Below are 17004 nucleotides of genomic sequence, written 5' to 3' on the forward strand. Positions count from 1 at the left end.
GGGGATGAACTGGAAAAGGTAATGTATTTTGGATTTTAAAAACTTGGGCTTTTCCCTTAACTTGAAATAATATGTTCTTCCTAAACAGTTCTTTAAACATTGGTTTACTCCACTTACCTATTTTCCATTCATAGCAGCATTTTTTCTTAACACTTAGGTAAGTTCAGTCTAGAATTTTTTACTGCCTTGAATCTACCACTGACATTTAGAAAACATGGCAGAGAATGTAGCCACTATCATATACAATTCTTAGGCTCAAATAAAACACTCTATTCATACCAGTGTCTCCATTTTCCTTTTGTTAGTAATGTCATGTTAAAGCTAATTTTTATGTTACCAGAATCCTGACAGATTGATTTTTCTATCTTATGTTATCACTTAATATTAGTGTGCTTTCTCAAATAAAATAATTTAAAAACCAAACAATTGCACACTGTAAAATAAAGCAGTATATTAGGATTCAAGCCTGCAATAAACAAAGTAATTAAAATTCAGAAACATTGCTAACATAACGCATATGAACATTTACTTTGGGCTAATCAGGAAACATTAAGAAAATCAGGAAGCATTTACTGTGTGCTACGAGATTTTTCTTGGTTTTCAAAGCGTGTTTTGGAAAGTAAATAGTAACAGTGTATTATTCCTTTCCTTGTAAGATGAGTTGTAAGGCTGTGGAGTGCATTTGTTTAGTGAATTTTACGCTTAAAAGCAGTGTAATTTAATTTGTAATTTTCTTTCTACTGAAGTTATTAAAATGAGTGATTGGCTTGGAATAAGATCTTGTATGCCTGTGCTGAACAAATAGATGAGAAAGGTTTCAGGTCAAGCCCTGATCAAGGTTATAATAATTGGATTGTTCCTTTTTACAGGGAGAACTCCAGTTCTGATTCTGTCACTGTGCTCTATTTGTGGCCTCCAAAATGAGGCACCTATCAAGATGCCTCATGTGATTTGACAGATGTTTCTTTTTGCAGGTTCCTGACCAGTATGGAACAATCAGAGCAGTAGCAGAAGGAAAAGCTGATCAATTTTTAGTGGGTACTTCACGAAACTTTGTTTTGAGGGGAACGTTTAATGATGGTTTTGTAGTGGAGGTACAGGTGAGCATAACTTGTTTTTTTAAACTATAACCCTAAAATGTAAAGATTTTCTCTGCTGGTGTGTTGAGACTCTTAATTTTTTTAGTTGTTAAATTACATGTGGTTTCTTTCTAGGGACATACAGATGAACTCTGGGGACTGGCATCTCATCCTTTCAAAGACTTATTTTTAACATGTGCCCAAGATAGGCAAGTTTGTATGTGGAACTCTGTGGACCACACACTGGAATGGACCAGGCTGCTAGATGTATGTCAACCCTTTAATTTAAATATAAAGCTCGAAAATGGGAAAAAGCATTCAGTTTCTGGAACATTCTTGTCCCACCTGATTGCAAACAAAAATCCTACAGTTATGTTTTTAAAACAGCTATCTTGAAGCTTTGATGCATTTAACAAGGATTTAACAAGGCTCATCAGGCATTGGTAAGATGTAATCTGGTTACCATTGCTTGATGTCATTTTGACAAGCCAACTTGAATAAATCTTAGTCCGTTACTTGTGTTACAAGTTATTTTTTACCCTGTTCTTCAAACAATCTGAAGAGGTCATCATACAGTTGTGAAGATTTGGCTTTAGATGTCCTTTCCTTACTGTCATTCAATTAGTAGTTTGGCTAGTTCTTTGCTAATGTCCAAGAAAAATTACTTTTTTCACAGAAATGTAGGTCTTTTACTCACAAGGTGGTCTCACAGTGCATGTCACTGCTACACTGTGAGAAGAGCTGTCTGAGGATTAGCGTGCTGCTAAGTGATTGGTTTTTCCCGTGTCAGCTCAGCTGAAACTTTTAGGATAGTTTTAGTATAAGGAGAGCTGTTTGGCCCTCAGGGTGTGGCTGGGGCAGTAACGTGTCTGTGCCTCTCCTGCAGGAACCCGGGCACTGTGCGGATTTCCATCCCAGCGGAGCTGTGGTCGCCATAGGAACACACTCGGGCAGGTAAATGCCTCCCAGCTGAGCTGTGATGACAGAAAGTGTAAAGGAGACACTTTAATACAGTGCACCTTATAATTGGAGTCATTTGCTTATTATTCTTTTTGCTTGAGGTTATGGAGCCTAAAAACCATGGCAGAAGAGGGTGGAGCATCTTATATTTTTTAGACAAAGAAAGAAGAATTGTCTGATTGCTGTTAGGCTGGTTTGACTTTGTAACAACTCTTTAAACGAAAGCCCAGATCTTGGGATTTGTTTTGTTTTCGTTTTTTTAAGTTTTTTTTTTTCCTCAGGGGCTTCCATGAGCACTCATTATTGTCTTTTCCAAGTATCATATATTTCAATGCAACGTTCACGATCCATTTCTTTTTAAGACGGGTACAGTAAAGATATTTGTCTTTCCCAAGTCAAACACACTTGCAGCCTTTCAGACTGAGGTGGAGAGGCAAGTGAGCAGATTTTTTGATATTTTGATTTTTGTGTAAGACAAGGTTCAGCATGGCACATTGCTGCGCAGAAGTGGTACTGAACTGTTCTTGTTCTTCCTGAAGCCATCGTGCCTTTGCAAGCTGTCAAAGCACAAACTGAGTCTTTTTAACTTGAGCTTCTTACAATGGGGGAAAAAAGTTACTTTATTTCATAGTCAAACTCTGGCTTGGTATCATGTTCCAAGAGGGGAGCACCAATATATCAACTAAGGTTAGGTTGTTCATAGCATTAGAAAGGTGAGAGGAACACGTATTAAATCTAATAGCATTTTTGATCTGCTTTTCAGTTACACCTCATGGTTGATAACTTGATAATAATGTCTGGTGCATTTAAGAAAATTGGGAAATTTTTTTTGTATGTTTAATTTGCCAGCTAGAAATTTTTTTATGCCTAACCTCATGCCTAAAAAACATTTGAAGTTTGGTTTTTAGAAACTGCTGAGCATGTGCAACACACTCAAAATTTCCTGGAAAAATGAAATGTTAAAATACTTTTAAGGAGTTTTCTCTAAGATGAAGATGCAGTCTACACTAAATTCATCAGGTGTTATATACAGCTACAAAACCAAGTTTACCTTCTAGTAAAGCCTTGCCAAGCTCTTGTATATTTGATTACCACGTTGAACCTTTCCATCTTACAATTATAAACATTAAATTGAACTAAAATTTCTATCTTCATTGAACAGAGCAGAATATACAGGCCTAAGAGTACTTGAAACAGGAAAAAGGGGAAGAAGGTCAGGCTATGTTTCTTCAGAATTTTTAGATGTTTTTGAATTTATATTAAAGTACAGTTAAGGCACATCCCATGGCCAAAGCATTCAATCTGTTGCTTGCTTTTGGCTGACTTTTTTTTTTCCCCTCTCCTGGAGCATTTAGTGTTATGTTTTAACTTTGGCACATTCAGTTTAAATTCTTATTTTTAATTTACTTGCGGCAACAAGTGTATACTGCATTCAAGAAGTTTATGATGATGGCCTTGGAGTTTTTTGGGGTTTTTTTTTTACCCTCAGTAAAAAGGGTTTTTAAACAGTTATATTTTCACCATTATATTTTAGTGTGTTCTGAAATTGTATGGTTCAATGAGGGGTTTGAGATACACAAATGAAACTGAGTTGAAATGAGACCTGGTAAGTGTATAAGTGGATGAGAAATAAATGGAGTTGAGTCAAGATAAACAAAACAGTTTTAAAATTACTGCCTACCCAGCAGCATCATGCAGTGCTTTCTGTGCCAGAAAATCTGGTCCAAGGGAGTTATTTCCCAAGGAATGAGGGCTGCATGATATATCTAGATTAATGTAGGAAAAAATAATCTCAAATCCATAACAAATCTTTTAATAACTTGATTCACAGCCTAAAAATCTTAAAGCAAATATTAAATGGGTCTAATCTGTTTAGAACTCAGCAAACCCAAACCTTGCGTGCGTCTGTTACCATTCTAGTGCTGCTGAGCTTTCAGCACAGAGGTAAGACGGGCAAGGAATAGAGTACTAAGGAAGTTGGGTTTGGTGGTTAAAGCTATGGCATCAAAAGAAAACTGACTTTTCTACCTTTTGTCCCATTGCTGTCTGTTGTTTTACAGTGGTGTGTCTTTTATCAGGCCAAGCATCACGCTTTTGGTGCGTGTTTCATGTATCACTTCCCATGATAAATATTTCAGTATAATTTCCCCATTTGGGCTGTCTGCAAAGCATCTACTGCAGGTTTTGTTACCACTTCCTTAAATACTTGCTGTGGACCTGATCATCAGTTGTTTGGGACTACTAATTCTATTTGTAGGTTCTGCTGCTTGGTGAAAAGGCACAGCTGTAAAACTAAAAAAAGCTTTTTCAAGGTACTTTTCAGATCCTTTTGTCATGCTTCCAGTGGTACTATTTGCAGGGAAGTAGAATATCTTGAGTACTAAGCATACCAGTATTCAGAGGGACTGTGGAAAAAAAACCAACAAGATTCTAAGAAAAGTGCTAATGTTGATAAGAAAACCGAGGGCTGAAGGACAAGGTTAGGTAAGGGTTACCTTAGAGTAAGGTAGAGCCACAAGGAAATAAAACAGGCAATAGAGCTACACATTTCCTTCCTTCCACTGGTTCTGTCTGTCTGGCACACAGGTTATCCAGCAGTCCATGCCATGTGGAGTTGGGTTTTTTTTCTATGTGTATTTTGTTTAATTTCTTTCATGTGGTTCTCTAACCACAAGCTGGTTTTAAGCCTTTGGGACCAGACTGCTTTCCAGATGCTTTGCGGTTGGACACTGGGTGAGCACAAGCTGGAATCTCATCCCCACCCATAGAAAGCAATGTGTGATGTTGTTCCTGGAATTCATTTTACAGCTTTGCTGTGGAATAAATGGTCCCAGGTTTAACAATGTTCCACTGAGTTCACTGTGAGACAGAGGGTGCAATTCCCTTGCTCATTTCCACAGTGTTTGAACTTGCCATTTGCCATTGGGGATAAAAATCTGCCTGTGGCATATGTACATGGCTGTGAGAGCACAAGTTAGGAGCAAAGAAATTAAATTCTGAGTACAGCTCCAATGTATTCAGCCATATTGACACCTTCTGTTTTCGTGATCTGTTGGTATGAATACATATTTTTATTAAATTGTCATTGTCTCTGTCTTGCTAATGTTCAGAGTATTTAGGAGTTGGGTGGACATCAGACCTGTTGCAAAGTGCTCAGGTTCCACTGATCTTGCACATCTTGCTGTCAGTGGCCATTTTGGTCTATGCGTAAGTTAGTTTTTGTAAGCATCTTGCATGTGCCTCATAAACAGTAAATTGCAGGTTAAAAGTTACTGTTAAAGAATAAAACATGCAATTAATTACCTTTGTTATAAATCATCAAAGCAAGAAATATAAAATGCTAGTTTATGAAACATCAGATTCTAATGAGTGGTTAGTTGTTCCTTCTTACTTTAATAAAATTATTCATAGAAATGAAAAGAGAGAAAAGTACCAAACTAGAATATAATTCGTGCTTACAATGAGTATGGAAATGTTTTCCACTTACATCTACTACTTCAATTTTTTTTTCTAACTTTGCTTTATAAAAGTTGAAAGATCAGTTTTTATATCAAAACTTATCTTCAAAATAGGGAAGTAGAATGAAATTCAGCTGTAGCCTTAAGGCTTAATGATGATAAGATGCAGTCATATTATCTGTTTGGTAGCATGTTTATTGTCCAGTAGACATTTTGGTGATTATTACAGTGTTCAGGGCACTGAACAAATTGAAATTGAAAAAATTGAATGGTATTTAGAATCTTTTATATATTGTTCACGGAAACTCATATTGCTTTGTGAACCAGAAAAGTGTTCCATTAAAAAGAGATGTTCTCTATGCTGCCCTTGAGGGGCTAGCATAAGATGATGCAGGCAGGCAGTGTTTATGGCTCTTTTACTTGGTTTTTTGTTTAGTGGAAGCGATACTTACTGGAATTCTCCTCTCTCTAGGTGGTTTGTTTTGGATGCAGAAACGAGGGATCTGGTTTCAATACACACTGATGGCAACGAACAGCTTTCAGTGATGCGCTACTCAGTAGGTAGGCAGACTTATACAGTCAGAATAATTCTGATAAACCAGATGGGTGTTCTGTTAAATGGTGTTAAACTACTCCCTAGACATTAGAAAAGGCACAGCTTTGAAAAAATTGTTTCAAATGCTTGGTGTGTAACTGAGGATTTGCTTTTGGATTTGTTTGTGTGTACTAAATCCTGGAATTTTGTAACTGCAATCATCATCACGTTTCTCAGCCTTTTCTTCATGTTGAACTCTGCTATTATAATAAATGCTAGCTTTGTTCCTCCCAAAAAAGTTCTCAAATAGTTGACAGGTTAACAGAAAAATCTGTAAAAACCTTAATATTTCAGTGATACTTTAATATCCTTCCTAGTTAGTTTACAATTTCATTAATGTAAACCCATAAAACTAAGCTCATGTTTGTCTGGAACTGTTTGTGAAGTATTTGCTCTGGGATTACATGGAGCCCAAACCAGTGTTGCGTCTCCTCTTCAGACATGACATGAGAAATCATCAGAGGCTGACTCCTCTGTTAAAACAGGATGGAAGAACACCCTTGTAAATATTTTTCCTGTTTGCTTTTGGCTCACATGCCATGTCAGCGAGCAAAGCATGTGCCAAGCACAGCAATTTATTTTAAATCACTGATGTTCATTGACACGGGTGATGATGGTTATTTGTGGCAGCTCTTGTCATCTTTTAAAAGGAGATAAGGTAGAATAGAAAAATGCTTATAATGTTCGAAAATTCAACATCTTTTTATGTTTAGTGTTGATTTATTTGCAGTCCACACCTCCAAAGTTAAGCTATCCGTAGACTAAATACTCTTCTGCATTTTTATGATGCATAAAACTCAAGTCTGCCTGCTGACAACAGCTTTCAGAAATCTGGTGCAGTCTGAGGGTTTATATCCTGTCCATTGAACAGTTACTCTAAAAAAGGGCAGAAGTGAAAGAACTTGTCCAAAAAACATACCCACAAAGTAAACAGATATAGCTGAAAAGCAACGTAATGTAAACTATTATGAATCCTTCAGTACAATTCATAGGGAGTAGTTTAACTGAGACTATGGTCTTCACAATAAATCTGAAATAATTAAAAATCACAAGACAAACATTCTCTTTATTTATATTAAATATTCTGTGTTGTAGATGGCACCTTACTTGCAGTTGGATCCCATGACAACTTTATTTACCTCTACGTAGTAACCGAAAATGGAAGAAAGTATAGCAGATATGGAAAATGCACTGTAAGTTTTGGAACATGTATAATCATTTACATGATTATTACGTCTTGTACATGCATTTTGATGTTACACATACATTTAGATGTTAAGCAGTGAAACTCTCTCCAGGTTGATGTTTTTCCCTTTTGGATATGTGTTTTATAGGGTTTTTTCAGAATTTGATTGATTTTAAACTTCAGTCTCAGATGGCTGCTCTACATCTCTTAGTGTGCAGTGATCAATTCTGCATCAGATATGACTAATTTATCAGACAATTGCCTTCTTTCTTTGAAATGGGAAATTAGCAGTAAGATGGAGAAATGCCTTGTTTAATATGCTGAAATTTGTTCAATGAAAATATTACATTTTTTTGAGGATATTCTCCTCCTTTTGGTAAAGTGCTTCTTGAACCAACATAAAATTAGGGTGGTGTAATTCCATTAGGACATGTAGTCCTGGAGGCTGCAAATAGACGTTGCTTTCAGTTGTAATTTTTACTACAAAATTTGAACCTGAGGGATGTGGCCCAGAGTAAATAGATTTAAATGTAGCATGGGTAGTGGAGTTTGTTATTATTGTTACATTGGATGAGCTTGTCCCAGTACTAAGACAGACTATTTTTTGTAAGTGTTTAGTTATTGAACATCCTGGCCTTAAGTTCAGCTGTCTTTTAAGGTTAGTGAAAATATTTTCATTAAGAGCAAGTGAAACTTGATGAAATTTTCAAATTATGTCATGGGAATATAGGTTCACCTTTGAAATGTGCCACACACTAGAGCACTGGGGTCATAGCAGCCTGTGTGCAGCTGTTGTGGGGGGCACAGGGCTGCCAGGGCAGGCAGCAGCACTGGGTTTGCCCCATCACTGCCTGAGCTCACACGGTGGGGAAAGGCCAGAGCCCACAGGGAGCTCAGACCAGGGCCCCAGTGGGGCTCCTGGGGACAGCAGTGGATGTCTGCACCTCAGTACAGCATCTCACCTCAACATTTTTTAAACCATAGAATATAAAATCACTCAAGATGGCTGATCCCAACATACATAATATTTGGTTTGCTGTGTATTTCAAGGTTTCTGTGAGCTCTTTGAAGATGTATGAGATCATTTATTTCTATGTATTATGTATGTGGAGAGAGCATATTGCAATGTAAACCAACATCTGGATGTCCCTCTATCCTGCTGTCTTGGCAGGAAAAGCATTTGTAAAAATTGGTGTGGGAGAATTGAGCATTGCTATACCCAGGCAGAAGTGTCAAGGCTTCAGAGCAGGTTTCTGTTATCCTTTAACTTCCAGCGTGAGTGACTGCATGTAGAATACAAAATCAGCAGCATGGTTTCTGTCGGGGCTGAGCTCCGTGACCCTCCCAGCCGGCAGAAAGCAGCGATGTGGAGCTGCCCAGAGCTCACTGCGAGGCTGCAGATCCAATTTCACATGCCCTGCGCCTCCCCTGTGCTCCCTGCCAGCACCCTGGTGGGTTCAAACCAGCTTGATGCTAAGCAGGGAGACACCCAGGCATGCTCAGGACCCGGAGCACTCTCCTGGCACTGCATCCTTCTGGCATTCTGTCATTCAGTAGCCTCACGGGTGACCTCCAAGTAGTATGACTCAGTCCTCCTGGTAGTCAACTTGTGGTTGTTTCTTCCAGCTTGAATACATTATTTGAATTCTTTCAGAAGGATTTTATCTACTGAACTAGCGTTAGCTGGTGCATAAGAACTGTATGCCCGCTGTTAGGTTTAAATCCCCTCTCAGTCACAGCCAGGCATTCTGTTGCTGCGAGAGAGGCAAGGCTGTGACCTGTGGGCCCTTTTCCACAGAGAGGGATGGTGTTGGTTGTGATCAGAACTTCAGATGAGCATTTTGACTAGTGCAGCTGGTTTTTGAGGGCTTCAGCTATGCAGTCAGCAGTGTGAAGGTGTGGGCTGGGGCTGAACTTCAGCGTGTCAGCATCCCTGTTTGCCTTACATGAGGGACACCTTAGCAAAAGAGAAGTAAGTGCTGGGCATTTACTCACTGGGCATTTACTCACAGGGCTGTGGGGTGAAAGCCACACAGACTGCTGCTCTGAAGTATTTGGTGTACTGGACTTAACCTGAAGTAATTTAGTGTGCCTGTCCTAGAGGCTGTGGGCATTTTGAACCTTGCACCACTGAAGTCTGAAACAGATAAACACTGCCAATGGAGGAAGAGTTTCCATTTAGTCAGATAGTTTTCTTAGCTGGTGAAAACATGAATCATTCATTATATATAAAGGTACAGAAAAGAAGAGAGTAAAATGTTGCCTTATTGGTGGGCAGCTACCAAAGAACAATTTTAATAGAAAATGGATCCTCCTATTGCAAATATGATAACAATGTTGTGCTCCATTTCATCATTTAGTGGTCACTTGCCTGGAGGGATTTTGCAGCCTGGAGCCCCCTGGCCAATTGCTTTGTTCTCTCTCCCCACCGCCCCCAGGAATTTTAACAGCTGCCAAATGTCTGGCAGGATTTAGTAAATGACGGACCAGGTTTTTTTCTGCATTGGAGTTCAATTGCAAATTGGAAGAGTAGGAGGAAGAAAAGAGGGGAGATAGAAAAAAACCTAGCCAATTGTGCAGGTTTGTTGTTTTTTTTTTAATACCAGGTTTGCATGTCAGTATCATATGTGTCACCCATGGCTGCAAAGCAGTTATGTCAATATACAGTTCCTCTGCTTGAGGCAGAGATTGATGCATAAGAAATCATAAAGGCCAGCTTTTCTCCTAAATGTTTTTGCAGTGTCTCACAGAGGACCTGGGGATAGGGAGATGGGACATGGGTATATTTCTACATGTAATTCTGGAAGGAATCAGCATCTCTTAGAGCTCTCTGTGGAAGAAACTGGCATGGTGGGTGGCACAGCAGCCAGTGCAGAGCTTCTGCATGGCCCTGGCATGGCTGCTGAAGGCTGTGCCAAGAGACCCTGTGGGGGACTTAGGGACACCCTGTTCATCATGCCCACTGAGAGAGAGACATGGATTGACATCTGCCAGTCAAGAATGTGGCAGTTTGTTACCTGGCAGAATGACTATGAAAGGGAGAAAATAGATGGTCTTACAAGGGGAAAAGGAACAATAAGATGAAATGGAAGGGTGGAAGAGGAAGAGTGACATGAATGTCACTTTTATTAATTTGCCACCCATGATTCCTACCTTATATAAATTTGTGGCTTTTCTGGAGCTTTCTGTAGCTTTATTATTACTCTTACTTCCCTCAAAAGAAGTTTGTGCACAGAAAAAATACTCTGTCCAGCTGCATTTGTCTTCTTTCTCAAAACCAAAGCCAGGTGTTTATCCCTCAGTGTGCTCTTGATGGTGATAACTAAACAACTAGACCAAAGGGTTTTGATTCTTAATAGAGATGACCCAGTACCTGTAGGGCAGACACCTTTCAAAGCTGGTGCGAACATGGTGCAGTGCAAAAAGCACAGCAGAGACTTTCAACAAGCTTAGAAGCATATTCTTGTATTACCAGTCAATGATCTTGTACTTCTGCTTGGCAGTTGTTAACCAAGATATCCTAAGTTTTTAGGATGAGCAAGGGTTATTTGCATGAGTGTGTATTTAATGGAAGTTATTTTAAATGGATAGAGAAATAAAAAATGCCTATCTGTTACTTTTTTGTTAGGATCTAAAACTGATCCTGTGCAAGTTACTCGCTTTTCACAATTAGTAGCAATGTGTGTGTTCTTAATTCCAGTATAAATTTGGGTTCATCCATATTTTAGCATCATGCCTTCTAGGAGTAAATAATTCTGGAGTCCAAGTAGGCCTGGCTTTACAAGGGAAGGGTGGGAGAGGCATGATGCCCAGCCTGCGTTTGTTTAGCTGTTAGCAAGTGCGGCACTGAGAGTAAGGAGCCTTTAAAGGAGCACAAGTGAATTGCAGCAGACCTAGGTCAGGTGGGAAGGTGATTTTTTTTTGCTGTTAGCTCTCCCATCTGTGGGTCAACTTCTGCTTCACTTTCAATTAAAATCAAGTGTTTCACACTGGTGTTATGCATTCTTCTTCAGGGACATTCCAGCTATATTACACACCTTGACTGGTCCCCGGACAACAAGTATATAATGTCAAACTCAGGAGACTATGAAATACTATACTGTAAGTATGAAATTAAATACACTGGAAACAGAAATATGTATTAGCTGTCAGAGTATTTAGAAAAGTGTGCTTGACTGTACAAAGTGCTTACTGACAAAGGGACTGATTTGAACTTGTGTAACCTGATATCTTGATGTTATTCAGAGCTCTGTATTACCTAATGGCAATGCCAAATATAGCTTACTTCTTTACAAGGTCGTAAATCAGTTTAACAGCATAGAATTTACAGAACAAGTGGCTCTACAACTTGATGTTGGCCAAAAGTTGTCTAATTAGTGTCAAAAATACCAGTTATTTTGGGGGAATAAAATCAGGGGGCCTGTGCCACAGTTCTCTCCTGGGGTTTCTTGTCTGAAACTTTATCTTGGCTGGTGTGGTAAAAACGAAGAAGAGCAGTAAATGTTACTTTAATGAGTTAATGGTAATAATGTTTTTGTGATTGTATTTTTTTAATATGTGAAAACACAAATATAACACGTAGTGGTTATGCCAGAAGTTCAGCATCAGTAGTGCATATCAGTCAGTTTTAATTTTTTTTTTTATTTGTGTCTTCCTATGGCTTTAACTGGATCCAAGAGGATTGTATTTTTTTCCCTTTACAGGAAAAAATAGCAAACAGTTTAAATGTCTATCACCTTAACATATTTTTTCTGCCTGTCACAACTTAATTTTCAAATCTAGATAGTGCAGTCTTTCAAAAGGAAGTATTGGTGCTTACAATTTCATATAAAGGGAAGATAGGAACGACCCATTATTACTGGCCTGTGTTACAATACAATCTTTCCTTTTCTAGTTAAAGGTTGTAAAGCAGTCTAAGGCTTCTCTGCTTAGATGCTCACTGTTTTAAAAGCACAGCTTTCTGAATGATTTGGTGAATTTTAATACATCATTGGAGCTGGTAGGAAGAAGAAATTATTATATTACAGACTCCATTAAAGCATTTTGTAGAGTTAGTAGCAGAGTACTCAAGTTGCAGGGAAGTGTTTTTGAGGTTATGCCATCAGAAGAGGGAAATAATAAGTAAATATGACTCATAAAAACCAAGTTAAAACTTCAAGTATCTGGAATTTGATACAGATGCTGGACTGTCTTTGCCTCTACAATTTAATTCCAGATTGGATTTAAGATGCATTTATTTACTTCAGTAGCATCTCTTCAAAGAGCACCTATGGAAATATAATTTTGCATTGCATAACTCATCATTCACTTTTTTTTACAGGGGACATTCCAAGTGGCTGTAAGCTAATCAGGAATCGTTCTGACTGTAAGGATATAGATTGGACAACATACACTTGTGTGCTAGGCTTCCAGGTGTTTGGTAAGCGCTGTTTAACTTGCTTTTAAGCTACTAGCACTGTGCTTTTGTGGTTTTGTTTGCTTCAATTTGTCATTAAAAGTACACTGTTAATGATTATCAAGGGATGGTACTGAGATCACAGACCACAGTGGCTGAGCTCTGTGTTAAAGTGCACTGTGTTGAAGTGTTCTATAGACAATGTACAATTGATTTCTATTTAGTTATTGAAGTTTGGGGGTTGACTCTTCCACTGTCATTTTAGGCTACCAGTTATGGAAGCACTGAAGCAAAAGGCTTATATTTTAAAGTGCTCATATGGCACATATGCATTTGCCTTTGTTTACCTTGTTTGGGACAGGAACAAGAGTGTTACAAGTGTAGGTTATAGTTCATAAATTAAAATTATGATAGCACTTTGATACTGCTAGTCAAATATAAGTAATATACTCTGTCTGTAAAGAATAAAAAAAACTTTAAAGAGTAGGGGTTTTTTACAATATACAAAAACAGTTTAAAAAAGCTGACAGATCTGCTTTTAATAATACCATTTTACACTGTGACAAAACAGTTCAAATAGCTTTTGCTGTAGGCAGCTCTGTTGACCATTAATGAGAAGCCCCTTTGTGAGGGGTATAAAAGTAAGTTTCAGCCTCCCAGTGAAGTTGTATGAGCAGGGTGCTGAACATCTCTCCTCCACCACTGAGATCAGGCACCTGTGTCTGTTCTTCATGTTGGTAGAAATACCAATAGCAAGTAAAGCAGCTAATTCTTTAGAGGTGAGGATTACATCTACAAATCTCCTCACAGCTACTAGGAGGTCAACTTTGAATACCAGTTTACATGCAGGATAGAAGAAAATCAGTGAAGTGTGAGGAGTCCTTTCTCTAGCTTCTGACACTTCCCATGCGTATTTAAGGGCTGTCATGTGCTTGATGAGCAAGTAGCCTCAAAGGATTGGTGTGAGGGCTTCCACTGACACACTAGTGTGGCACATTGGTTAGGTGGAGGGCATTTGGTGCTTAATAACCAGGCATCATTTCCTTTTTGGATACCAAAGATCTGAGACAGAATAGGATAAATAAAGGGATCAGAGAAGGAAGTTTATAAGAATAAATATTTCTGATTTTTTTTGGAGCTTGATAGGTAGCAGAAATAAATATGAGTATGCCCTTTCTTGAGCTGAATACTGTTGCTTGTTGCTAATTCAACAAAAATACTTGCTTCCATTAGCCTGAGAACTGTGAAGCAGGCTATGTATTTGTAGGTGTTTTTATTCAATCTGTCTGGGAGAAGTAGAAGCATCTCCTGATGCTCTGTTCATGTAAGCCTAGGCTGACAAGGAATTGGACCACAGCAGTCATTTCCTCACTGACTTAGCTACTGTGATTGAAATAATAGTACGGTAGAAAAGCCTTTTTTAAAATGGAGTATCAGAAGATTCAGGAGATGCCACAGAAAGTGAAAAGCAAAACTCTGATGCTAATATGATGTCTTTTCCCAGGAGCAAATAAAAAACTTTGTAAGGACTGTGTATTCCTTCTGGAATAGGCTCGGAGCTGAAACATTTTATAGTTTTTTGCAGAGTACTTAAATCTACCAGAAACATGGAGGTAGCAGACTCTTACTGCTGAACTTTTTCCACTACATTTGGTGTTAGAGTAGACAGAATAGGGACAGCAGCTCCCTGAATCCCAGGGCTTTCCCAGAAGTGTCCTTTACTCCTGACCTAAGGAGGTGAGATGTGGGAGTGCAGAAAGAGTTTGGTTTCACATCAAGATCACTGGCTTTGTCTTTTTAACAGCTGTTAGATAGAAGCTGTTACTGGTGGCTGGGGCCAGGCTGGGCATGAGCAGCTCCCATAACCATTTTACTTATTGCTTTTAGAAGTGAATAAGTCTCCTGATCTTGTCTGCATTTTCTTTTGGATTAATACAAACTTCAACCACTCTGAATTCAGTTTAATTAGTTTCAACTGCCCTTAAAATCTTCAGTGTGTCAGAGGACCCAGGGATGAAATAGGTAAAGCAGATAATGTGATGGTATTCCAGGGCAGAACAGAATATATTTAAATTTCCTAGCCAAGATTCATCACGCCCTAATTTTATACTGTCTACTAGTCTGACACCCTTTGCAGAATCTTAAAATTATGGTTTGACCTCAAACAAAGGCAAGTATTTTCCCATTGAATCAGACAGTGCAGCTAAGCCAGCCCATCAGATATTTGCTAACCTGGCTTTGACCCAAGGATCAGCTGGCTCAGGGATCCAAGAAAGCCAGGGGCTGCTCACTGATCTTCAGGAGACAGCGTTAAGTTTGTGGGATTTGGGCTTTTGGGGGTATATATTTTACAATTCAGCTCTGTAGGTAGTGTGCCATAGGAACAGACATCACACTGTTGTCAGCAGAAGGAAAAGGATGGAAATGTGTGGTTTGGATGAGAATAGCATCGCTCCTTTTGGCAGCTGCAATTACTATTGGCTCAGCAGTATCATCACTCTGCACCCTGAACACTTGAAGTCACTCTTGGGTTTGCTGCACATTTCCCACAGTTTTGTCTGAACGGATTCTTTTGAGAGGCTTACTGCTGGCTAGCAGAATTTATTAAAATTGATGTGCTGCTGTCATGCCTTATAATAAAGTCCTATTATTTTGGGGGGGGTTGTTATTTTTACAGTTATTAAGAATTTTTGCAGTTATCTTAAGAATTCAAGACTCAGTCATATTAATGTCTTGGATTTTTCATGTTTACCTGATGCACTGAAAGCAAATCCTGCTGTCTTATGATAAAGGGTTGCCTTACCTTTGGAGCTGCTAAAGGACTTTGCGAACATAAAAGATGCTTCATAAAAGCTTCAGTCTTGACTATTAGTCCTTTTAATCTTAAATTATAAAGAAGAGGAAATTAAAAAGAAGAGGAAATTGCATAGTTCTTTGTCAAAGCCTGCCTAAGGTGGTAGCTGAAACTTCAGGCATTTATTGCACCCTCATGATGACAGTATTTCATATATAGAATGAATGAGGAAAGGTAAAATTCATTCATGTTGAAATACTTGAAAAATTCTCAAATAGTATGTATTTTTCACTTTGATTTCATTGATGTAAGAACACTAAAATGTTTCTGAATACTTTCCTTAGCACTTCATATCTTTATTTAGTAAATTACCTACAATGTAACTTATTGGCATTGTAGCAAGTTTAATAAGCTGCCTTTGTTATTCTTCAAAGAAAATAAAGTTCTTACTCCACCCACTGAAGAATGGGGAAAAATAGATTTAAAGTTAAGCACTCTTTGTCATTTTGGTTAAAAACAAGAAGGCAAAGCAATTCTGAGTTGGCTTTTTGTGCTGTATAAAACAGTAGACAGCACATGTTTTTTATTTTACTGAAGTCAGCAACTGTAAGGGAGGAAGAAGATATTTTCAAATCTGATAATCAACAGTCCTCTTGGTCAACTGGACACACAGTTTTTAAAGGTGGGGATGAAATTTGAGAGGGGAAATTTCCTCCTAACTCCTAGACCTAATCAGAAACCCAAGTCTGATCTAAAAAACAAGGTACTACTATATTATAATCCCGTGCTTACCTTTCGTTCAGCTTTCCTTGCAGATCTGAATTGTCTGTTTTATTATAGGAATCTCTAATGTCTTTATGTTTTGTTAAAAGGATTTTGTTTTTGAGTCTCCCTCATCCCAAATTTGATTTTCATCAGGAAAAAGGGTTTTTCATCTAGGAAATGTTGTTATTCTTTTGTTTTAGACATATCTGTGTCACTCTTTTGACTTAAAACCATACTGAATTGCATTTGAGCACTTGACAGCACTTACATCTATGAAACTTGCACAGGCTGGGTTTCTGTGCAGAGTATCAATCAGTTGTCTTCTCTGAGTTACACAAATACTAAGATTTAAAATACAAGAAGTCAAATAAACCAGAGAAGAAACCAGTAGGACCACAATGTACGGTACCTGGGTTTGCCCTGTGCTTCAGCATCACTGTTGCTTTTAAAATATCTGTTCATGAATGACAGTATTAAGAGTTACAAGTTTTAGCAGCAAACTTAATCTAAAGATAAAGTTTAAACAAGACTGATGTTTTGAACAGGAAACGAATGTTAAGTCTGAGATATCGTCCTGGCTGAAACTGAGGATTTGGGAGAACAGGGTAGGGGGAGCAGCATTAGGCTAGCAAAATATTAATGACATTTAATGGAATGCACATTCCATTTTCCGGCTGAGTTTCTGTCTTACGTTTTGTTCATCTTGCCTTTTCTCACAGCTTTATAGATCTTATTTTTGTTCATAAATTGTTTGTTCATTTGCTTCCAAAAC

At 38.2% G+C, this 17004-nt stretch overlaps 1 protein-coding gene across 6 annotated transcripts in view; it reads left to right on the plus strand.

Annotated features, from left to right (window-relative positions):
- Nucleotides 1–17004, plus strand: part of EML4 (EMAP like 4) — a 146915-nt gene that overhangs the window by 126444 nt on the left and 3467 nt on the right. For all 6 annotated transcript variants that reach the window (XM_014252936.2, XM_088052674.1, XM_088052672.1 and 3 more), the window contains 7 exons: nt 975–1100; nt 1215–1346; nt 1966–2033; nt 5970–6058; nt 7188–7285; nt 11292–11379; nt 12599–12697. In XM_014252936.2, the coding sequence (XP_014108411.1) occupies nt 975–1100; nt 1215–1346; nt 1966–2033; nt 5970–6058; nt 7188–7285; nt 11292–11379; nt 12599–12697 (700 nt within the window). The remainder of the gene's footprint in view (nt 1–974; nt 1101–1214; nt 1347–1965; nt 2034–5969; nt 6059–7187; nt 7286–11291; nt 11380–12598; nt 12698–17004) is intronic.

This window comes from Pseudopodoces humilis, chromosome 3, assembly GCF_049639895.1.
Source record: "Pseudopodoces humilis isolate 2021_Gansu_Grassland_sample_001 chromosome 3, ASM4963989v1, whole genome shotgun sequence".
NCBI lineage: Eukaryota > Metazoa > Chordata > Aves > Passeriformes > Paridae > Pseudopodoces > Pseudopodoces humilis.